The sequence below is a fragment of the Colossoma macropomum genome, unplaced genomic scaffold, assembly GCF_904425465.1.
Source record: "Colossoma macropomum unplaced genomic scaffold, Colossoma_macropomum, whole genome shotgun sequence".
NCBI lineage: Eukaryota > Metazoa > Chordata > Actinopteri > Characiformes > Serrasalmidae > Colossoma > Colossoma macropomum.
Genome location: NW_023494789.1, coordinates 18,125,143 through 18,150,842, shown reverse-complemented (window position 1 = coordinate 18,150,842; position 25,700 = coordinate 18,125,143). Strand labels below are relative to the sequence as shown.

At 39.7% G+C, this 25,700-nt stretch overlaps 1 protein-coding gene across 1 annotated transcript in view; it reads left to right on the top strand.

The window, feature by feature from the left end:
- The first annotated feature begins 389 nt into the window (after nt 1–389).
- Nucleotides 390–25,700, top strand: part of crocc2 (ciliary rootlet coiled-coil, rootletin family member 2) — an 89,893-nt gene continuing 64,582 nt past the window's right edge. The window contains exons 1-3 of the mRNA XM_036570394.1: nt 390–590; nt 1,854–2,001; nt 2,092–2,225. Coding sequence (XP_036426287.1) covers nt 534–590; nt 1,854–2,001; nt 2,092–2,225 — 339 coding nt within the window. The 5' untranslated portion in view covers nt 390–533. The remainder of the gene's footprint in view (nt 591–1,853; nt 2,002–2,091; nt 2,226–25,700) is intronic.

Below are 25,700 nucleotides of genomic sequence, written 5' to 3'. Positions count from 1 at the left end.
GCTTTAACGTCTACTCGCTTTTTTACTCTTGCAGGCTTTTAGGCTGTTCTGGCCACATTTGATTATTAACTTGTACCCACATGAACACAGACGCTCTAATCCTTACACTCTCGCGTCTCCGTAACCACGGCAACGAGAAAGCTAGCGTTCTGTTCCCTTGGCAACCGCCCTGGGAGCGTTCCGTTTCCATAACAACAGGCGCGACCCGCCTCGAGCTCAGTAGCGTTTGCAATCTGTTTTTGCAAAAGTTTTGCTCAGGCATCGTCGCACCAAGCGGCCTTTTATCTGTTTAATTAGAGAAACATTAACATCAGGCTCAGTGCATCGCTCATCGGTAACCTCTCTGTGTCTCAGAGTGCTTCCAGTTTGACTCTGCAGCTGTAGTAATTAGTTCTGCTTAGCAACACTCAGCTATACCCCTCAAGACACAACGACATTCATGCGTTAAAAAGACGAAACGCTGCACTGCATCGGCTTAGTTGCAAAACTAGTCTTGTGCATTGGCTGCTGCTTGGATTAACCTCGGTTTCCACATGAATTCTCGGGGGGATCGAGGTGAGCACTCTCCCCGACTGGAGGCTGTGATTCAGGTGCGTATGTCCCAGGAGGTAATCCGATCACTACTAAATGTTGCGGGCTAGATAGATTATTGCACCGTTGCCTACTCAAAACCGCAAGTGCGATTGAAAGAGGAGAGAGCTTGATTTAATATTAACGAGGCTTGCAATGTTTCAACAAATTAAGGTCGATCAGAAGGTCAGTTTCAGTTCCATCCTGAAACCTGAAGCCGGGTGCTGGGCACTGCTCTCGCCGGCTAGTCGAATTTCAGTGCATTTATTTTGGGAAAAGTATGAAACAAAGTGATAGAAGAGACTTCTAGTAACCATTCATGTAAAGATAAGTAGGTTCCACTTACCGTATAGGTGCACTTTGTAGATCTACAGTTACAGACTGTGGTCCATGCTCTGCATGCTTTCTTAGCCCCCTTTCACCCCGTTCTTCAATGGTCAGGACCCTCATGGTACCACCATAAAGCAGGTATTATTTGGGTGGTGGATCATTCTCAGCACTGCAGCGACACTGACGTGGTGGTGTGTTAGTGTGTGTTGTGCTGGTACAAGTGGATCAAACACAGCAGTGCTGCTGGAGTTTTTAAACACCTCAATGTCACTGCTAGTCCACCAACCATATCCACCCAACAGCATCTGTGGGCAGCGTCCTGTGATCACTGATGAAGGACTGGAGGATGTGCAGCAACAGATAAGCTACTGTCTCTAAATTTTACATCTACCAGGTGGACAAACAAGGTAGGTGTGTCTAATAGAGTGTACAGTGAGTGGACACAGTGTTAAAAACTCCAGAAACACTGCAGTGTCTTATCCACTCGTACCAGTAAAGCACACACTAACATGACAAGACCATGTCAGTGTCACTGTAGTGCTGAGAATGACCCACCACCCACATAATACCTGCTCTATGGTGGTCCTGACCATTGGAGAACAGAGGGGCTAATAAAGTGTGCAGAGAAACAGGTGGACTACAGTCTGCAGATGTTAATGATAGATGTTAATGATAGATAGATGTTAATTTGTTGAAACATTGCAAGCCTAGTTAATGGCTCTGTCTAGTCATCTAAATGAAACTAAAATAATGCATATGCATCATACATTCACAGAGTGGGTGAGATCACCTTAGTATGCCGTGCCCAGCAAAACCAGCATATGTTGTGGTTTGGGTGTGGGTATGCTAGTCAACCGGCTATATCAGTTTAGGCCAGCACACATCTAGTCTGGTCTATGCACTTTTATCAGCAAGGTGGCTCTGTCCATTCATGACTATGATGATGTTTACAGAAACTAGAGGAATCCCTGCTGAACCCAGACAGCAGTGCTGAAGAAAAGACCCTCACTGTCCGTGGAGACGATGTGGATTCCACAGCCACACCAGTTCCTGCCCGCATCCGGCAGATCATCACCCGAAACCTGGCTGAAGGGCCTGCAGGTACACGCTCTCCTCTTACATGTGACCCAGCAGCAGGGAGTAATCAGCAAGCAGGTGTGTGTTCTGACCTTTCCTCTGGTTCGCTCCTAGTGTCCGTTGCTGCTGTGACTGCTGGTGACGAGCAGAGTGTGCAGGAAGAGCAGCAGTGCCTGAAGGCTCTGCTTTCACAGACTCGTCTGGACAGAGACCAACTGGTCAACAAACAGACCGCTCTGACCAGCAGGGTAGGAGCACACAAATGTATTCCTATGCATAAATTTAATTTACTCCTTCTGGGTTAGAAGTGCGCGAAGCAAGTCACTTGACGGAAGTTCCACATGAACAAAATGAAGGGTGGAGTCAAATCATAGGGGACAAAATCAGGGGGTAAATACTTGTAATTAGTAATCAAAATAGATTTTTACATTGTTAGTTCATGTCCCTAGTTATTCACCACGCATCATTTGCAAGACAAAATTCTTATTTTCCTCCAATCTTTGACTGAAGTGTAGTGATTTTTCATCACCTTAAAAATGTCCTCTGAATTTTGATGACATCATCGTGCACCAGTGGGCAGGTAAAAATATTGCTCAGCTATCTCCTTAATACCGTTTTTCACTCGTAGGTATATAACGATACAGAAGAAGAGTGCGTTATGATTTCTAATTCACATTGATTTTTATCTTTGTACTTTTTAAGTATTAGTAAAATTCAATGTTGAACTCATTTTCATTGCCAAACTGTTTACTCTTACATTTTGTCTAGATTTCAAGATCCCTGCTTCAAATCTGAAAGGCCATTTGTTTCTTGCCAATCAGTCAAAGTCCCATACATTTTATTATTATTTTAGACTAAAACAAGCAAATTCATATTAGTGTAACATGAAACTTGCATGACTATGCAAATTTGCCTTTGTGCAAGAACCAGTATTGCTTGTCAGTCAGGTTCGTAGACTCACTAGTCTGGGTTAAGGTTAGAGTGTGATTAGCTCAAGGCCAGCATTAAAGCATTAAAGTTACTTTGATGTAAAATGTTGCAAATAAATATTAAAATATTTATTTTTTACTTTTACATATTTCAGTAGAATATAAGTTAAATATTCATTTTTGACTTTTAACTCAAGTATATTTTTACACTTGGGACTCCTGCACTCAAAAATGTGTTTTTTACATGGGTAACCCCTTAAATGGCTAGGTCCCACCGGCAGACCTAAAGTTTTATTACACACTGCTATAACCTAAGAACAGCTCAGCCAGTTTGCAGTTAGTCCCTATAATTAATGAATAATAAACCTTAGTATGTAATAAGCATGGGATTTTAAGGGGTTAATTACTGTAGGATTGCCTTATTACTATTATATAGACTGCTATTTGTATCAAATGTGTCACTGTAGCGCAGTTTACAAATAGACAGTTTCAGCAAATCCAAAAAAAGCGGTTTGTGAGATGCTACGTAGCAGCTTTGTTTTGTACATCACGAATGAGCTTGAACCTTTCACAGTCCAATATACTAAAATATGTTAATGAGAAGATGTGGCAGGCACTGACAAGAGTAAGGCCAGCGGCCATAAGGCCAGCGGCGGAGTCCCAAGAACCGCTGGAAGCCCGTGCTGCCAATGCCAAACCAGCATCAGTTGGCTCTTGTTAAGGGCAGCACGAGCACCTGAGCCAAGAGAGAGAGAGAGAAAGAACTTGCTCCTCAACCCCCCGTTGCCTCAGCCCTTCACATGCCACGGCATCGCCACAAGGGTTGAACATGAGGTCCAGCAGCTCATGGTTGTGCCTCCTATGTGCCATCTTTTACCAATGTATTACACAGCACCAATCATTCAGACAGTGAGCTTCTCTAATGAAAGTCATTTTTATGTAAATTGGTTGGCAAACTTCACCTGTACACATTCGGGGACTTGACAGAGCCACTGTTTGGAGAGAGCATGATTGGAAATTGTGCTGTGTTTGCAAAAGGTGATGAATGGCTTAGACCTTTTTCATTAAAGAATGATGGCATTATTCTAAATAACACTGAAGGGTCTTATTGCAGGCTGTCACCAATGAATGCCTTGCAATTAAGGTGCTATCTGGTGCAGACAGATTTTGGGATTCTGGCCTGATCCTGGGTCTACTCTGCTTGTGCATTGGATTTTTTCCTTGGGTCTGATTTCATTTAAGAAAAAGTTCTTTTGGAATAGTTCATGCATAAAAGCAGATTCGGAGTTGAAAGGAAATGACTTTCCGATTCTAACCTAGACTTGTGTAAATTATTGGACTTTAGTTTCCAGTATCCAAATACATGGATTCCGTGAATGAGAGCCAAATTATGCAGAAAGCATAAGAGTTTCATTATGAAACACTTATTAGGAGAAATGTGGCCTGTGTGCCTCATTTGGACCTGGTCATGTTCTCCGGGCAGTAACTCTGGCACTATTTGCAATAAACAATACTTGAACATGGCACCAATATACTTCCATCTGGTTTGAATATGGGACTGCTGCAATGCTTTAGAGAGCTACATTCTTTAAAACAGGGCTGGTAGCACTGGCATTGCATCACACATGCACTTCGTGTTTTGGAAGCTTACGTGTGACACAGTTTCAGTTGTTTTTTGGTAAATCATTGCTGGCTTACACAGTGGCAGATGTTTCCTGCTGATATGTTGCCCTTATTCCCATGTGTTTTAGGTGAAAGGCCTGACTCTTAATCACCTCTTTAGGGTAGAACCACGAAGGCCCGCTGCCCCTTTCTTAATGCTACCCATATAGAGTTGCTGTATTCTGTATTCTAACTTCTTTGGTTTGCTTCTTTGGAGTGCTGCTCCACTTCTGTACTGGAGAGGCAGTATACAGTGCTGGCTCAACAAAAACATCATCCACCAAGTAGCATCTTTCCCACTGCATGCACGCTTGCTGTGTGATCTCAAATAAATGTGCTTGTGTGGCTTCCCAGACAGCAAACTTTGATTGAGAAAATATTGATGTTGGGCAAAACTTTGAATCAATGTAGATCTCTGATGTTGAATTTGCATTGATCTTGCACTGAATGTTGTGTTAGCCATTGATTCAACTTTGGACAAAACAACAGTGTTGAACATTGGCCTAAAGTTGATTCAACAGCACTCGCTGATGGTTGAATAACTGTTGATCTAATGTCCCTACTAATGTTGATTTAATGTTGAAGCAGTGTTTACTCTGCTTGTGCGATGTTGATTCAATGGTGAAAGCATAGTAAATTCAGTTCAGTATTTACAAAATATTTGCAGTGGTAGGCAAATGCAGTGTTTGGAGGCTTACCCAAAGACTTTTATTCCTATGTAGTGGTGCTGCCTCAATGAGGATCTTCTGCATGCAAGCAAGTGGGGGCCCCTGTGCCATGTATTACACCTTTTTTGCTTCTAGTTTCTAGTTGTGTTGACAACACAAGGTCTTATAGACAAAAGCAACTTTTGTATTGGGGGTCCTTTCATGTTTATTTATTTATTTTAGTTTGAAGCAAGTGTGGGATGATTTAAGCATGCAGTTTGCACAATGCTAATGGATGTTCAAAAGCTGACACCTTTTAGCCTTGTAGATCTGTTGTGAACTAAAGAGGCATTTACTGTCTTTCATCTGCTTGTTCTGCAGTTTTAAATTTAAAATTAATCTGCTAAACATCCTGATTTACTCTCCTATTAACTTGGAACACTTAATACTGCTGAGAGTCTGGCTAAGAATCTTGTCTTCAATCTTCCCAGTTTCTCTCAGGGAACAAAGTGCATCCTGCAGTCCAAGTTCTCTATTTTCGCCCCTGCTTGAGATACCACAAACCCTTATTGCTTGTATGGGCCACAGAAACCACGGTGTGTTGATGATCTTCAAAGATATCAGTATCATAATTAGAATTCACTGTGACATTTCGTGCAATGGGAATTTACAGTTGTTCCTCGGTGTTTCCCTTTCAGATTCCCACCTGCTGTGTTCTAACTTTGCGTTGGTTTTGTTTTTTAATATTTTGTCACATCCACTAAATCCAAATCATGGTTTAAATGAACTCGCTGGGTTTTTTTTGGGAGAGCTGGACCTGTCACTTGTGGCCTATACAACTTTAAGCAGTTTTATGCATTGAATGTCTTTTGAATGTTTGATCTTATCTATTACTTTTTTCCGAGTGTTTCCTTACCCATGGATTTAAGCTCCAGTAATGATTATTGTATAACATCTACATTACTTTATCTTTGAATCTCTGGGACTGGTGAGCCCCACTTCTGTTAAATTCTGTTAACCCTCTTAAGTGTCCCTTTTTAGGCTTATCAAGTAACAATATCTCACACCTATCAAAACTGAGCTTTTTCATTTATCATCATTAAATGTGACTGGCTGTTATAGACCACCTCTGGCTATGCCAGAAACTTCAAAAACACTTCCCAAACTCTCTGATTTGTGCACATCTGATGTTTTATTTGTGGATGGTTTTCAGGTGGATTTGAATTTGATGTCACTAAGCTCCACGAAAGTAAGGTGAGCTATGGTGGTGTTCTGGCAAGTTGTGCTACCTTATTGAAATGTTCTACCGTAGCGCATATTTACAGGTTTACCCACGAATAAAAAACTTTCAGGGTAGGACATTTTGATAGGCTAAAACCCAGTATCAAAAAAATACTACGAGTGTTAAAGATATGAGGCTGAATGTAGTTTCTTTTTCATGAGCTTCATGTCCGAATTTTCCCGTTCCCGAAATGTCCTCAGAAGATGTCCTCAGAAAATGTTACCAGCATTAAAATAATAATTAGCATATTTTGATAAATCAGCTTATTAGGGGTGAGCAGTTATATTAACCTGAGTCTGTACAGAATTAGCCTGAGTGCAAGTAAGTTTGTAGGGCTTTTCAAATCAAGCTATGTACAGAACGAAAAGACCTGTCGTGTTCCAATGAGTATCGGATGAAGAGCAGAGAACTGCAGGGAAACCTGCTTCTTTTGTTCTGGCTTCTTTTCATATGCTCTCAGTCTGTACATGGAAATACGCTACCACACTGGCAAAGTGTGCTGGTTTGCGTGGTTTTTAAGGATGCTGCTAATATCCTGCTAATATAACATTTTGAGTAAGGAGGAAAAAACTGTGCTGGGTCTTTAAATCTGATCTGCTCAGTAAACTTGCTTTCTAGGCCTAATTTGAAACACGCTGAAAAGCCTTCTCTCTCACAGATCATATCTTCACTGTGTTTCTCAGAATTACAGTACAAGTGTTTAGTTTTTTTCATTACAGTCTCTATGATGCTGATTTAAGCTGAATTCTGCTGATTCCACATGTAAATTTAGCGTTTCATGTTGAAAAACATGTTTACTCCCTTAACAAACAAAGACACTTTTTTTAAAAATAGTTCTGGACAAAAAGCAGAAAGAATCCATGGTTTACTTGGAACTCGCCAATTCATGTGTATCAGAAATTCATTATGATCTGAAGAACATCAGACATACACGCACATTTTTAAGCTGCTTATCTTTCGGAGTCGCTGGGGGTGCTGGAGCCTATCCCAGCGGTCATTCCCAGCGGGTCGTCAGTCCATCACAGGGTAAACATACTAATTCATTTAAAAATCTAAATCTGATTTTAATAATCCCTGCCTGTTTTGAAAGCCTACCTAGTGATCACTCATTCCCTTACCTCAAACATAGTCAGCCAAGACAATTTTGCACTGTTTTCAACTGGATCGACGAGGCTAATGTAGCCAAAAAGTAATAGTTACATAATTACTTTGTATAATTACCAATTTTCAAATTAGCAATGTAGTTTCAGACATCCTGCTATGTACAATTCGTAGACAGAAGTACACTGCATATCTAAAAACAGTAGTAGAAGCCATTTTAAAGGCTCCGCATCTTTAAACACTGAATTTCCCTAGCTTTTTGTTTTAATAAAATAGTCTGAAGTAAACTTTGTTAAAAATTGTTGAACATACCATTAACTAACCAGTCTGTACAGTCTATATATGGACACTATGCTGCACAAAATGTCACAAAAAACAGTTTATTTACATATATCCACCTATTCAGCCTACAGCAGTTTAGCCCTGTCTATTCGTATTGAAGTTCTAATTGTTTTAGCTCTGGGCACTTCTTGAACAAAGCATGATACAGGACAGCCATTCATAACAGACCTCATTTATCATGTTTCTGTCTTAAAGGAGACTGTTGTATTCTAAAGGATTAAGAGATGTTGGAAAATGGCTTTGTAAAAATGAACTGCAGCCATTTTTGGAACATAACTCATATCTCCAAAATGGTGGCTTTATAGGAGAAGAAAACTTCTCTTCTGTTAGTCTGTGCATCATGAAACTTTTGCACAATATTAAGAGCAGCTGTTTACCAATTATGTAAAAAATGGAGTACAAGAGTTGTTCTGACAAGATTCTAATGTAACTCAGGATGGATAAATGGACCACATAAGGACCACATTTGTGATGAATTTAGGTGTTCTGATGTTATTTGTACATTCAAGATTATAAATGTCCATCCAAACAAAGTAACGTTACTGAAAAAAGCATATATATATATATATATATATATATATATATATATATATATCTATATATATATATATATATGGGTCAGTGACAAGTAAGGTTTTCAAAATAACGCTTTTTAAAAATCTTATTAAAAACTAGTGTTATCAAAGCTTTTTATTGCTTATTTCAGTTATTAAAACTGTACTGGTCTGGTTGCACCATTAGACTTCTGACTACTGATTGTGCCATCTGACTTTTCAGACTAATTTCAAATTAAACAGGCAACTACTTAGACAATACTGCTGTATTTTAAGAGCTTTTGAACTCAAGTTATAGGAGTTTAAAACAGTGCCTTGTATGTTCATGACATCAGCGAGCACAAACAGCCAATGAGCTGCTCCGCTCGCCAACCAGTGGCAGTGAAGCTAGCGTCTGACTGCACAAAACCCATTTGCTGTGGGAAAAAGGATACATATTCATACGTTTCCTTTGCTTTTTCAATGAAATACATCCTTGTATGTTCTAAAATTAAAGGAAAGTTCTGGGCAAGTGATTAGGAACTATTTTAACTTTTCATTTTTAGCTGTTGAGCTCCATTTACCCCCATTCATTTAGGACTCGCTTGCGGACGCCCTCTGGTGTTTTGCAGTCATGTTTTTGATGTAACGGGGGAAACAGGAAGAGGCCAGGCTCCTCATAAACTGGACCTGGCCATTCTTTTGTAAAAGCATGTCAAAATAAAAGTCCTTTTTTGGTTGTGCCACCTGACATTTTTTGACTTTTAGAGGCAAAATGAAACTAAGATGAATTTCATTATGATGCACTGAAAATTGCTTGCATAAAAGAGATATTGTTGAGTAATTCTACATGTGTCATGTATTTATTAAATCATTTTTGGGAAAATAATGGACCTAAAAAGGATCAGATGTTGAAAGTGAGACATTTTACCATTTCATGAAAAAAACATTCTAAATGAGTTAACTTGATGGCAGCAACACATCTCAAAAAAGTTGGGACAGGGCCATGTCTACCATTGCATAGCATTCCCTCTTCTTTTAACAACAGTCTGTAAACGTCTGGGAAGTGAGGAGACCAGTTGCTGGAGTTTTGGGAGAGGAATGTTGTCCCATTCTTGTCTGATGTAGGATTCTAGTTGCTCAACAGTTCTGGGTCTTCTTTGCCAGATATTTTGTTTCATGATGCACCAAATGTTTTCTATTGGTGAAGGGTCTGGACTGCAGGCAGGCCAGTTCAGCACCTGGACTCTTTTTATGTGAAGCCATGCTGTTGTGATGGATGCAGTATGTGGTTTAGCATATGTTGTTCCAAAACGTCTATATACTGTTCAGCATTGATAACACCTTTCCAGATGTGTAAGCTGCCCACACCAAAGGCACTAATGCAACCCCATACCATCAGAGATGCAGGCTTTTGAACTGTGCACTGAAAAAAAGGGGGATGGTTCCACTCCTGTTGAGTCTGCAGGACACAGCGTCTGTGATTTCCAAAAAGAATTTGATTCATCTGACCACAGAACAGTTTTCTTTTTTGCCTCAGTCCATTTTAAATGAGCTTTGGCCCAGAGAAGATGGCGGCATTTCTGGATTGTGTTGACATATGGCTTCTTCTTGGCATGATACAGCTTTAACTTGCATTTGTGGATTGCATGGTGAACTGTGTTCACAGACATTGATTTCTGGAAGTGTTCCTGAGGCCATGCAGTGATTTCCCGTGCAGAATCATGCCTGTTTTCAATGTAGTGCAGCCTGAGGGATGGCCCTGAGTTAGTTGCAAATAGCTCCTCCGGCTGTTTTTTATTAGTACCGCTTACTTTTCCAGTCTTTTGTTGACCCTGTCCCAACTTTTTTGAGATGCGTTGCTGCCGTCAAGTTCTAAATGAGTTAATGTTTTTCATGAAATGGTAAAATTTCTCACTTTCAACATCAGATATGTGTTCTATGTTCTATTGTGAATAAAATATGGGTCTATGAGATTTGCAAATCACTGCATTCTGTTTTTATTTACATTTTATACAACGTTCCAACTTATATATATTGAGTTAATTGTTACTATGTTATCTGTTTATTTTTAAATACTGCATTATTTAAAATAATAAGAATAACATTTTTTATTTATTTCATGTTGTATTGATTTGTTGCATAGCTATTACACTAATTTTCGGTTAATTAGGACATATGTGGAAGAAACATAGAATATGTATAAGTTAGCTTATATGAGTAATATACGCCATCCATAAATGAATGTTTTCTAAATAAATAAATTTCCAAAAAAGTAAAATTGAAATACATGTATTACACATATATGTTTGCATGTGATGATATATGGCTTATATATGTTTATATATGTGTCCCATATACATATTTAAATAGCCCATTTCAGATAAGTTAACGACATAACATATATGTCCATATGTCACTAATATAAGTTGGATATAAGAGAAATCCATGTATGCTAATATATGTCATATACATCTGAAACATATTTGAAATCCATATATGGCCACATATCAGATTTCCATATGGGTACTAAAGACTGCATCCAGACTTTCAATATTCAGAACAGCCAAGACTTAGATTGCAGAGATATCTGCTTCTTGATTAACCGTAGAAACTAGTCATAAAATCTATATGTATAAACTGTACACCAATGACTGCCTCTCAGCAGTTCTTTGTTAAAAGCCCCTTCATTTTTGGTGTGTTTTATGTTTTGTTTGAGGACCTTTAATGACTTTTATGTGGTTTTTATGACCAAAATATGGTCGTAATTATCTTCAGTGAACTAATCAGCTAGCCGTGCAAGCTTTGCAGTCCAAAATGTTTTTTGAGACATTTAAACGTAACACATATTTTGTGCATGATTGGTGTTGCCAGCTGTCTATTAGCTTGATAACCAACAAGCTAGCAGAGTAATCAAGTTGTATAACAGAAAGCCCACCAGTGTTGCCAACTACTTTCAATGTAAAGTAGCTAAAGTCTGTTTGAAAAATCGCTAAATGTTGCTAGATGACGTCATGCGCTAATTAGCGTTTTTGTGACATCATCACATTGTATTTACATTCTGCCTAGTGACAGATGGTGGCGGCCCTTTAAATGTGGTTGCTTCTCTTTTGCCCTCTGTGCTCACATAGTGTGTTTTAATGCAGATAAATTGCCAATAAACCTTTTCTCATTTACATATTTTTTCTATTTCTTGCATATTTTGTCAGAAGACGGGAAGAGTATGACTGAAATGCGGCCCATTAAGACTACATGTTAACCAGCAGTCACTTCCAAGCACTGCTGAAATTCTGATTTTATGACAAAATCACCACATGCGTTATACAAAAACAATGGCTGCTCTTTGATTTTGGCTGTATTTAAAAGTGACAGAATATAGTCTCCATCTAGGTAACAAACCACAAGAAGGATGTTCCGTTTTCAGTGTGATAGTGAGTGATAAGACAGTGATAACAATCAAAACTATCAAATTAAATTTTCAAAATTAAAACAAAGGAGGAGCAAACAATACAGATCAGTGGTTGGTCCTTGGCAACATTGTTTGAACATGCGTAGCTCATTTACATCTATGTCAGCTGCCATGCAGACTGAAAGGTCTGCTCTACCTCTCTGCCATTCACTAAACAGATTAGACACAGAGAGAGGTAAGCCTCACTCACGGGACAGTGCTGGCCACTCTCTTTTTTGGGAGGTTGCCAAGTTGCTAGATTTGTCGCTAGGTGCTTTTTTGAAAAAAAGACGCTAAAGGGATCTGAAAAATCACTAGTGACAAAGTCACCACCAAATTAATCAGGATTGATCAGGATAGAGTGTGTTTGAATTAAAGGGCCCATATCAAGAAAAAATAAATGTATTGTTCAAGTTGCAAAATGCACAGTTCACTCCCCACTCCATACAGTCCATATATGGAAACTAAACTGAAAAACAGCCTGTTTCGAGTTCATTGTTTTTGTGATATCACAAGAACTCACCTATTCAGCCTATACAGCAGTTTAGCCCCACCCATTTATATTAAAATTTATATTCAAGTTGAAAGAGTGTTTCAGCCCTGAGTGTTTTTTGAAAGAGGCACAATACAGGACAGCCAATTAGAATATGGCTCACTTTTATGACTCTTAAAGGCATGGTAGCCAAAACAGAATGATGAACCATTTTCGGTGCATAAAGCCAGGGTATCTCAGGGTAGAAAATAAAATACAAGAATATTGTAGGATATGAGCATTAAATGTTCCACAATAACCTATTCTTGCATAATATTTCAAATTAATTCTCTACCACCATTCTCACTGCCAGTTTGTTGTGAGTTTTTTCTCCTCTTGATGGAGGAATTAGTGTTTAGAGACTGACTGGCTGAGATGTGTGGCGATCATTATTTGGCAAACAGTCAGTTGCTTCCATTAGTACAATTTTGTTCTTTTTAGGTCCTTTATTTCAGTGGATTTCAGTGGGACTCCTTGGTAAAATAAAGATTACATTAAAAACAAATTATAATAATAATTAGTCTTTAAATATAATCAAACCTGCAGGCTTTTTTTTGCTAGTCCTAACCACCAGGCTACCTGCCACCCAGGTAGAGTGCTTGCTTCAGGTTTGCTCTGTTATATGTGGTGGAGAATTGGTGAAACCCCCTCATTAATAATACGAAAGGACAGCCTATAATTCTCTGTTTATTGTCCTTGGGTTTTTTCTGGGCCTGATGGTAGGTAGACCGATGTGTATGGAGGTGAGATCAAGGAGGCCAGTCACAGAGGTTCTTTGACAGAGAGAGAGAGAAAGAGGGAGCGTGAGGGAGCCACATGGCTTTGAAATGGAATATATGCACAGTAAACATCAGCGGCACATCGCTCTTTCCGAGAGGGGAAGCCCATTTGGAGTTTTCAATAAACAAACTCAGTGGTAAAAGACCATGTGAAAACGAGCTGTGTCGCATGGAACCAAATGTATTTATTTCTGTTTGAACTGACTTTGCCTTCAAAAACGCCCTCTCACTTCCACGAAAGGCGAAGGTAAACTCAACAGGAGCCATAACATGTTGGATAAAAGTCACTCTCTCTTTAATATCTTTCATGACAGCTCATCATCTTGTGTTTTTGCAGCATTCAGGGGGTTTAAAATCCTGCACTCTCTAGTTTTGCTGTAGACTTCATTCTCTCTTTTCCTTTTTTGGAGGGTCTTGCATCACCCTGTCCATTGCTGGCCTCCCCCATGTTAGGGATCCCGTTTTTTGGAGGGGAAGAGGGAAGGTCGCTGGCCCCCTTCTCTTGGGGCTGTGGAAGAAACAGCTCATTTTTCACAGGCCACAAAGCTGCCATTTGTGATAACAGTGGCCGCTTTTTGCTGCCTAAACTTAATGAACGCCAACTGTGCACATTGCCACTGGAGCTTATTTTAGGATTTGTGCTATAAATAAAACTTAATTAGTCTGGCTGGTATAAATAGACTGTTTATTTGCTATTTATTTATTTATATGTTGAGAGTTGAGACAGAAGTCGGACTGTGTCGTGGACTTCGAGCATGCAGAGTTTTTTTTTTTCCTCTAGTCTTTACCCAATAAAGGGACAGAGTTCTGGCTACTTTTCTTATGCTGGAAAATTCAGTTTTATGGGTGCTGCGCGCTGCGGCTCTGTGCATGTTTCGAGTCAAAACCATATTTGTGAATCACTTGACTGATTTGCCAAAGGCTTTCCGAAGGCGTCTGTCCTGACCTGCAGCTTCTTTGTTCCTCACCTGCTCTCCTCCACTCTTCCACCTTGTCGGAGAGCAATTTGTCTGTTAACTTGACAGAAAGCACACACGTTAACACTCTTTAGCAAGTGATGCCCTGGAGAAATGCACTGTGGTGAATGGCTCTCATATGCCATCTTACACTCTTCTGTGCATACCCCAGTAACCCCCCACTTTTCTCTGCACTGAGCTTTTCTGGACGTGCATTGCCATGAGGGACTGTTCACAGATTCCCAGAGGAGCCAGTTCATTTATAAAGGCCTGTTATAGAGCCTGTCAGACACCATGTTCTCACTTGCTCTATAGTTTATTGAGAAGTACTAGAGCCTCATATTTCAATCACTTTCTGGATCAGTCATTCTTATCTTATCCTGGAACCAAACTGCATTATTATTATTAGTATTGTTTTCTGACAAGCACTTTGTATTTTACATAGTTAATTCTATTCTATTTAAATTTTTCACCACAAACTTATGGAATCCAAAACACAGTGCATGGGGAAAAGGCACCACTTGAAATTGGTGTCTGTCCTGGTGTGCGTTCCCCTCTTCTCTAATCACCATCACTCTCAGGCTGCATGTGTAGCGATGTGCAGTGAGGTGAAGGAATGAAAGCCGAAATTCCATCAAAATTTTAAATATTCTGCATAATTCAATGGTTGAGAGGTAAAAAGAGCCATTCAGAGTGGTTTGATGTGAAATGGATAATTGTAGGGAAATTTACAGACTCAGATTTTTTGACAGTGGTGGTTGTAGGAGCCAGGGGTTGTGGTGTCTACAACACAAATATAGTCATTTTATTTACTATCCAAAATATATATTTCAGTGAACCTACACATGTCTTCTGAGTTTATATGTAATGTTGATAAAGGTAAAATATGGAAAATCTAAAAAACAACGACAAAAAAAACATTTTCTTCAGGTTCTATTTTGCCTTACAACACCCTGCATGTACCTTGCCACCATGAACAGATTAAAAAAATACGTTTTAGGCCAAAATCTTTAATCTTTCATGCCAAAACTATCATAAACCAATCCCTCAGGCATCATGAAAAGTCACTGAAACTATTCCATATAATAGCCTTCTGTGATGTAGATTTTAATGGTCTGATTCCACCATCACTGTGAACAATTCTGACTTGGTAGGTTTCTCTAAAATGAAGCACATAACATCAAACCACTCTTCATGACTGTTTACATCTGGACAGTTTAAATAAGCAGAAATTTTGAAAAATCAATGGAATTTCTCTTTAACTTCAGGGATCGTCCCTTTATGGACTTCTACAGCCTGCCATTGACTCTTAGTATCTGTTGTAGTTTGATTTTCAGTAAAAAGTGAAAAGCTATAGGAAATGTCCTAATTGCTAGTTCATTTTGGGCCTTTTTCCTGTATTTTGAAACATTTCAGGAGGTTCTCAAATTGGCACATTTTAACCATTTAAACTACATGGGTCTCTGTGTGAGCCTGTGAGGAGAAACTCAGTATTGTTCTAGAGAACTCATAATTGTTTACTATGGTAGTGATAGGAACCAGATGTCCAAAGTGTTTAATGCTTCTAAAAGCTACATCACAATTATTACATGGAATACACTGACTGATGCCTAATACATAGGTTTATGTCAGATTTGAGATTGTGGTTTTGGGCTAAAATGATTTGTTTTAAATGGTACATGCAGAACATTATAATGCAAAATAGTACCCAAAGAAATTTTACCACTATTTTACCATTATCAAAAATTTACAATCTTTAATGTTTTATGTTCCAAAATCTAGTGTAAATAAAATGGCATCTTTTAACCAATACCAATGACATCACAACCCCTGGTTCCTATCCCCACTGTAAAGAAATCTGAGCTGGTAAGCTTCTCTACCTTGAACCGTTTCACATCAATCCATTTTAAAGGATTTTGTTTACATTTCAGCTATTGAATTATACAGAAATTTTGAAAAAAAAAACTGAGGAATTCCTCTTTAATGAGTGCTTTACAGTGGACAGCATCCCATTCCTTTATGATCTTGATGAGGCTGTGTTGAAGTGGTGTTGGTGGTGAAGTTCTGTTGTCTGTGGCCTCTTTGTCTCTCTTCTGTTGAGCTTTAGCTCCATACAGATGAATCAGTCCCACTGTGGCACATGGTAAAGCGTTTGACTAATTGAAAAACAGACATGATCCAGCCGCAGCCCCTCCACATGGCTTTGGGAAGTTTCAGAATACCTTCCCCCATCTTCTGTAAACAGGGGGTTGAAGAGGAACATTCAGGATGAGGTTATGTTCTTGAAAGTCAACCTTTGTATTATGGAAAAGCCCCTGTTTTTTCTTGTGACCCCTGAAAATTGCCCTTGAACCAGGATAAACCCTGACCCAGTTTGAACTGGGATGAAGCATGACCCAATTTGAAAAGCTGCATCGTCTCAGAAGGCTGGAGAACAAGTTGGGGTGAACTTTGACCCTGCTCTGTTGATACTGGAGCCCTGCCAGATTGCAGTTTCTCAGGCACCCAGTCCGTATGTATGTGTTTTTGAAGGAGTGTGTCAGTTTGTGCATGTGGGTGTGTGTCAAGGGATTACATGGGTATATTTTAGAGCTCTGAGGCAGCTTTTGGACTGAGCTTGTGTGAAACAGGCTGTTTTTTATGGGGGGGAGTGACCTAAACACAGTCAGATAGAAGTCAGATATATGACATAGTAGAAATGTTAACCAAATGGAGCACTGCACAAAAACAACAATTGTGCTTTTAAACATGAACATAAATCATTAAGCAAAAGTTTTAAAAATGGCTTTTAGGTAAACTGTGATGCACTCTGCCACTGAAGCTTTTAAGCCTTTAATGCTGAGGCAGAAGTGGTTATTTCTGCATTTTGATGTGCTTTTCTTCTCATGAATTTACTAGTTTGCTTTCTGAATGATATCATCATTTTTATTTTGATGAGTAAAGAAAACTATTGCAGTGTATCCAGCAATAAAGGCGGCATATGTTAGGTAAGAGAGGGTTAATTACTCTGCTGAGGACTTTTTGACGAAGCCCTGCTCAGTGCATGTTTTGATCCTCTGTACTTTACTCTAAGGGTGCCTCGTCAAACTCAGCTAATGCTGATAAGGCCTGTTTTGTTAGAGTGAGTGTGGGAGGGTGTGTTGCAGTCTCTCCTGCCCTCCTCAGTTTGTTTTTCTTGCCTGTGTAAAGCTGCTGATCCGTGGGCTGCTGTGCGTGGCTTCAGGCCAGCCGGGCCGCACTGTACGCTGGTCCTGAGTCATAAAAATGATGGGCACTCTCCAAAGACAGATTAACCAGGGCACATCCCAGAGCGATCACTGAGTCTAATGAAACTTCCCGTTTATCTCTTTCTAGGTTTTTCTCTCTCTCTCCCTCTCTCTGTCTTTCTCTCTCTGCCAGCTTTTCTTTCAGTCCCTCCTGTATTAAGAAAAAATATTAAAGGATTCAATTTTAAAAGTCTACTTTGTCTTCTACACTGAACATTTATATTTGGTCTCTTTAATTATTCCTAGCATCCTCAAATTATCTTCCTTGCTATGAGGAATAAATGCGGCCAAAATAATGTTTTTTAAAACTATTGTTAAAAGCATGTGGTGAAGCTCTTTTGACCTGAAAAGTTTGAGTGCTGATACATGTTGACATCACAACATGGGGTTAAAATGTGTGGGTTTAGGCATTATTTACAAGGTGGCGCTGTCTCAGATATTTAAATGTGTGGTATAAAACCACTTTTTACCAGGCTACATCACCATGGCAACTGTGACCATTTGCTTTTGTTGTTTTAATTATGTCACTTTCTACGTATTTACGTAGTGTGATTTCTTTTTCTTTCTTTGAATAGCTGCTCAACTCCTATGATTTTCTTGTGATTGGTTGTTCATAATAAACGTCACACTTTCACATGCACACACACAAGGTTTAACCATAGCTTGAGTAGCTCTTTCCACATCACTCAGCTCGATGATAGCCAACGTGGGCATCGGCAGTAATAGTGTTCTCCTCCAAGTGTATTGAGCTGTCTAGTGACATTTTGTAGTGGCAGTTAGAAAAGATGAGGTGGTGCATCATGTGACTTGGAGGTGGCATGTGTTACCATTCACCCTCCCAGTTTGGTAATGTTATGTGGTAGGAGAGACATAACCAGCAGGTGGGAATTGGCTACCACTGAATTAGAGAACAACAAAAAAACATAGTAAGTTCTTGCTGTCTAAGTTGAACGTGCTTCGTAAGACACCCCCCGGTATGCCGAGTTATTGCAAAAGAGCAAAACATTTTTAAGCTAGGCTTCCCCTAACGTTTGTCAGTTAGGGTGTATGTACATTACATTTGCAATTGTGCTATTGTCATATGCTTGATTCTATTCAGGGGGGAATCACTCCAGGCTGAAATGGTGCAATATGTGTGTGTGCATGTGTTTATGATTGTTACATGACTGATCTCACTGCTTTTCCTCTCTTTCACATCCATTTTGTCTTTTTCACAGCAGTTGTGACTGTGCTGATGATGTTTGGCTTGCACTCATGTGAGGGTCCTTAGTAAAGGCCTCTGTCAGCTATCTGTTTGTTGGCCTGCGTTGTGTAATAACACTCAGTGATGCTGCAAAAACAGCTTTCACAATCAGCTAGGCCTCTCTCGCTGGAGCGCCACTCACAGCGGGACTCTGAAAGGGGCAGGCTGTTAGAACAGGACAGCATGGTACGAGAGTAGTGTGTGTGTGTGTGTGTGTGTGTGTGTGTGTGTGTGTATGGATTGTATGTCTGCTCCAGCTGTGTTTGGGAATCTGACAGATAGTTCACTACATTAATTCCCTTTATTAAGCCTCTGGGCTCAGGCCAAGCCAGTGAGAAACACTCCCAGCTGTAACCCTTCAGATACCAAGCTTCAAATACTGCAGATGCTGCAGAAAGTGTACAGTTATATTAGCTTCTCTGACTGTCTAGAATACACTACATGTCCAAAAGTTTGTAGACACATACTCATCTAATATTTCTTTAGAAATCAAAGGTTTTTGTCCCCTATGCTGCAGTAATAGCCTCTACTCTTCTGGTATGGCTTTACACTAGATGTTGGAACATTGCTGTGGGGATTTGATTGCATTCAGCCACAAGAGCATTAGTAAGGTCAGGTACTGATGTTGGATGATTCACAAATGGATCACAAATGCCACTCCAACCCATCCCAAAGGTATTTGATGGTGCTCCATCACTCCAGAGAATGTAGTTCCACTGCTCCACAGTCTAGTGCTGGGGGCTATATACCCCTCTAGCTGATGCTTAGCATTGGATATGGTGATCTTACCATACATTCACACTAGCAGGCAGTAGAGCGACAAGAGACAAGTCGAGTAGAATTTCTCTCAACTCTATGCAAATGGATTATAATGCGGTGAAGTGATAGTCTAACTTGTTGGCTCAAGCGATATCCTTGCACAGTTCCGTTCCTATTCCCAAAAGTATCGCGCAAAAATGGAAGATAACATATAAACTTGTAAACATATAACACAAGTTCATATTTTAAACAAAACGGCAAAACATATACTACATATTCTTACATTTTCTTATCAGAAGCTCAATGTACACACCCACTCACAACAACAAAAGCAGCCTACAAGATACAAAGTTGAGGTGACGTTAGTGATTTGTCGCATCCTTCTGTGAACATTCGGTTCATGTGTGGTTGCTGCAGAGCATCCCATTCTATTGACAGTGTTTTTCTAAGGAGATTATACAAGCTGTATGTGCACAATTGAATGCCTGTGTCAGTGATGGATTCTCAGAAGAGTGGTCTACAGACTTTTGGATGTATTGTAATATCATCTCACTCATTCTTAGGACTGTTTTATTGTCATAACTTAATTGACCAATGATGACTTAGATAATAAACTGTTGTATCTTAATGTAATGTTTGGAATGAGTTTCAGAGTTCAGATAAATTGCAGCCTAGATAGGAGCTAGATTTAGATCTAGTTGGACATGGAAAGTGGACATACTATTTTGCCACACTGATAAGTACACTTGAAAACAATGGTTTTCAAGCTGGGGGTTGTGGGATGATTGACGACAAAAAGTACCTAGGCCTATATCTTTTATACCTTTTAAGCCTATATCTTTTGTATATTTCATATTTTTGAGAATGACTTTTTTCCAAAAAATCTTCCACACTGATGAAATCATGTTATCATTACATATTTATATATATTGGCCAAGCAGTTTACACAGTGGCTAACTTCTGCCTATCACAGTTATGCAGTCTATGAAGTAGCTTTTAGCACTTAGTCCAGAATGACTGAGTTGTGCAAAAGCTGTCAGATGATTGATTACAAATGCTCCCACTCGTTTTAAAACTCTAATTAAAGCCAAAATAAGTAGTTGTTGTTATATTTATTTATGGTGGTGATTATGCCATGTTCTTCCACATGTCTGGTAGCAAGTAAATGTGACAATGTTCCTGGCCTGGATCATTCTGAGCAGCAGCAGAGATAGCACTGTGGCATATGTTTACGGAAGTGGACTGCAGAGCCAGTCTTCCGGTGCTATAGTCCAGCTGTCCTCAACCCAGTCTTCAAGGACCCCCAGGATGGGAAAAAGGTCGACCTTTTCGGGATCCCTGAGCGGCTTTTAGAACCACTACTATAAGTGAAGAAGGTTACTTCAGGTGCGGTATGTAAAGAAGACTGTTCCTGGGAAAGTCAAGGTTCAAAAAGACTGAGAGCCATTGGGCTAAGTACTAGCTCTCTGGACCAAGTTTCAAGTAACTAACCACTCCCAATTTAATAACTAGTTCTCCTGCTTTCTGCTCGCTTTGACATGGTCATCTCTTGTCCACAATTAATTGTATAATGGTCACTATTTGGCATTTTATAGTGTGTTAGTAGTGAGGTGGGACCTCATACAGCCTCTCACAGAGCGAGCTTAAAGCTGGAACTGAACTGGATATCCAATTAGACATGGAAAATGGACATGATGCTAAACATATTTGCTCTCATATTAGTAGGTCATTCCAGAGCACAACTCTCCCGAACACATGGAGAATGAAATAGAATCTTGTGGCAGCGAGTTCTGGCCCTCTCGCAGAGAGCTTTCAGTGGCCTTGAGAACTGTTCTCTTGTTGGTTATTGGCAGCTGAATCAAAGCACTGTTGCTCCTTGATGTATTTTGAAATATTTATCAAATGAGACAATGCAAGGAGTGGCACAAATCATAAATATTAAGTAATATAAAAACACTAACGCAAAACACATTTGAGAGGACAGCGCAGGGCTTCTCCCTTCTTGAAAGCAAAGCAAGATCCAAAGAATAGATACGAGGAGGAAAAAGGCAGTTGAAACCATATGGCAGTATAAAACACACGCCCAGGAAGTCTCTTGCAGTATAAATTGCATGTTGACCATTATGGTAAAATTAGCAGTGGACGACCTCAGATGACAGGGCCTCATTTGGAACAGGTTCCTACAAACCAAGTGCTTTCTTTAAAAGACTTATTTCCACAAAGGGGTGGAAAGTGTTTATGTCTTTGAGTGACTGTGATTCTGTGTTCTTGGTAGCTGTTTGTGAGAATATGTATATGTTATATTATGTTATATATAATATTTGTAAGGGCAAAAGGTCATCATTGAACAACAGCTTGAGCAACAGATGGCAGTGAATTATTTCTCTACCTCTGTCTTCAATGAGGGATATTTGATGTTTTTTTTTGCTCTGTTGGTGTAACACCTTGACAGTCTACCTGACAATAGTGCACATTTGCGGTTGCTTTGTGTTTGCCATCCTCTTAAGAACAAAGCAAGACGTCTTGATGTGTAAATCAAGTATGGGCCTAATGTATATATTCCAGAGACCAGCAGCGTTCCTTAGCAAATTTTCAAAGGCCAGATATTGGTAGGTCATTGTAGATCATATTTGATGTACTTTTCATCTTGACAACAAAAGAAAGGTGTGGTCAGTGTTGACTTATTAAACTTGTTGAAACAGAATTGCCTCTGGATGCTCTGTGGATGGACGCCAAACCAGTGGTTCATATTGGCTGGGACAAGAAAGGGTTTGTTGGCCCCATCAGCAGGGATTAAATAACGACATAATTGTCATTACGCCATTCATCAGTGCTGCTTAAGTTATTTTCTTGGATGCTCCATGAGTTAGAGTGCATAACTGTTAAAAATAATTAAAAATAATCTGTATTCTCTCATGAGGATTAAAGTTTTGTCCTATGTTGAAGACACTGCACTAGGGTTATCTTTATACACTGACCAGCCACTTTATTAAAACCACCTTCTTGTTTCTACACTCATTGTCCATTTTATCAGCTCCACTTACTATATAGGTGCACTTTGTAGTTCTACAATTACAGACTGTAGTCCATCTGTTTCTCTGCATACGCTGTTAGCCCCCTTTTACTCTGTTCTTCAATGGTCAGGAACCCTACAGGACCACCATAGAGCAGGTAGATCAGATGGTGGATCATTCTCAGCACTGCAGTGACAGTGACATGGTGGCGCGTGTTAATGTGTGTTGATCAGACACAGCAGTGCTGCTGGAGTTTTTAAACAGTGGTTTTAATGAAGAGGCTGGTTGGTGTACATAGCACTGTGTTGCACTTCTGCATTTGTTTGTCATTATTTACAATTTATGTGGAAGCGCTTCCTTTTACCTCTTGTCTTGCTTTTTAGATGTGATCTTGAGGTTTATGAGTACCAGCAATTGGTTATTGTTGCCCATCCTGTACTTTTTAGCCCTTTTCACACTTAAACTGGTAATGTTTGGGCATTATGTCATTCACTCACAAAGCCCCCTAAATGGTATTTTACCATTCACCAAACAGAAAATGACTGTAAAACAAAAGCCTCACACAAGCTTTTTGCCTTGCCAGCGATGCTGTGACACTTTTTGCACAGTATCGGTCACGCACAGTAGCTGAGAGCTGCCCAAAGAGTGGCCCATGGTCCAGAATTGGCCCACGATTGGGGTACCCCGTAACCCCACCCCCTCACCCAGTGAGAGAACATATTTTATACTGCATAGGCCTATAGCTTTTTAAAATTATAATGTTCTTTTAATCTCTATGTATTTTTGTAACAAAATGTAGTGTAAAAAAAAACATTTTTAAAAACTCAATTTGAAAGTTTGAGCCCTGCTGCTCTAGAATCATATAAACAGTACACTCCTCTGGTCACTTGCTAATCTAAAAAAAAAGCACCACAAAAATATTCCACATTGGCAGCTGTTATGTAAATGTCTTTGTATTTGCTGGTAATATATCAGCTTTTGTTCATATATGAGCCCTCCTGGTAAGAAGTCTTGTGTGAGTGATTTGCCATGTCAACTTTACCAAGATTTTGGCTTTTTTTTTTTTCCAGGTTTTTGATTCCAATTAATTACTATTAAATACTTGGGGAAAGGTACGTGTGACAAGAGCTTTTGTTATACACAAATCCAAACACCATAGTCAACCAGCATTGTTGTGTAGAATATAGAATATCCTGATTCTTAAAAGGTCACATTAAGTCATGCAGGGTTTGAACAGGTTGATTATGGTCTGTCACAAACAATGAGCTGTTGAGTTATTTGGGGGAGAAAGGAAAGATTCTTTACTTTTTCAGCACAGCTCCTAGATTAGGTAATACATTCTACTTTTCCATGAAGATGCCAAATGCACTCACTCAATCAAAATGCACACTTCAGTTGAATAGTATTCATATTAGAACTATTTTATACTTTCGTGTTACCAACCGAATTCTATCAAGTATTGAAAAAAAGTGATTTATTACTAAATCAATAATTGTGTTTTCAATAATTACACATGTAAGCATCAGTGAGCTAAGAAGCTTGTTTCAAACTCTACACTGCTGAGTTATATTCTAAGAGCTTGTTATTAATTTCAGTGCTTCTTGATTAATCTACCGTCTATTGCGGTCTGTAAATGTACCCACTTCCCGCACCTCGTGCTCATTTCTGACTCAGGCCACAAGGTATCAAAAGAAGTGATGTACAGTGGTATTGTATTGGTATTGTACTGAAACATTTGAATTATAGCCAGCCCTAATTTTCACCCTTACATAAAGAATGGCTACAGTCCCAGTGCTGAGCTACAAGATTTGACTGCATTACCGTAATGGTTTTGCATGGCCCTTAAAAACGTCCTTGCGAAGACGTGCTAATACAAACCCATTTTATGCTTTGCCGATGCTTAAAGCCTGCTTGGATCAGTCCTGTATAGAAGCAGTGACCCCATGCAGCTTTAAAACAGCATAATAAAAGTGCTGAGCATGTGTGTGTGTGATGCCATTTATTTTATGTTTTTGAATCAAACAAACCCAGTCGCCTTTCTGTGGGCTGCAGCAACAAATTGCCAATAATTACGCCAAAATAGTTGCAAAGACACATAATCGATAGTGTTGCACACAGCTGTTTCCAGAGGAGCTTTTAAACACAGCTGTTTCTCTCTCTCTCTCTCTCTCTCTTTCTCTCTCTCTTGTCCTCCGCCCATGTTTTTCGCTCCCTGCTTGCTCCCAAAAAGCTGTCACCTTAACAACGGACTGTAAAACAGGCCCCTGTTCCCTTGTGAGCCCTGAACCCCAAAACCGCCCAAAGCCGGGTGCAAGTTCTCCCTTCTTTGTAGTATATGGAATAAAAGCCCTCAGAACGCCTGTTTAAAAAATGTTTTATTAAGGTTCGGGAAGCCCTTGGCTCCAGGCATGAACAGTGGGACTATTGTCCCAGCCCCTTACTGAGACTGCTGCGCAGCTTAACAGCATCGAGATGAGGCTCAGTGTGTGTGTGTATGTATGTGTTTGGGGGGCAGTTGTGGGGGGGTGGGGTTGTTGTCGGTCTGTGATTTTGGATGATGTTAGATTTGTGTGTATGTATGTGTAATGTAAGGATAGAGGGGTCTCTCTCTCTCTCTCTCTCTCTCTCTCTCTCACTCTCACTCACTCTCACTTTGTTTTAGCCAGCTGGGCCAGCTTGTTGATGTGTTTGGGGAAACATGTGGTTTCTGTTAGTGGGGACTGGGTGTCTGGCACCAGGCTATGGGATGAGGGGGATATGAGGGGTGGAGGGGCTTTAGGGTTGGGGAGGTTAAAGGACTTTTAGATTGAAGACCCAAGAAGGGATATTTGCTCGGCAGTGCTTCTCTCCACGCTCTCTCCTCTCTCCAGTGCTTTAGCACTGAAATAAACCAACAGATATGCACCATGACCAATGTCCATGATTTCAAATGTTTTTTTTTTTTCTGATGAGTTGTGTTATCTTATCGAAATGTTCTACCGTAGCACATATTTACAGGTATACCTGTAAATAGAACCTCTAGGTTGGACATTTTGATAGGCTAAAACTCCTTATTAGAAATACTACCAGTGTTAAAACTAAGAGGCTGACTTTAGCTTCTTTTTGCCAGCTTCTTCCCATTCCTCCTTAAATGGTGCTGTTGTTGTGATTGGATAAACATTAACAAATGGGACAAAACAATACTGACCTGCTGGTTCTGTGAAACAGCAAAAATAAATCAATGTTACTTA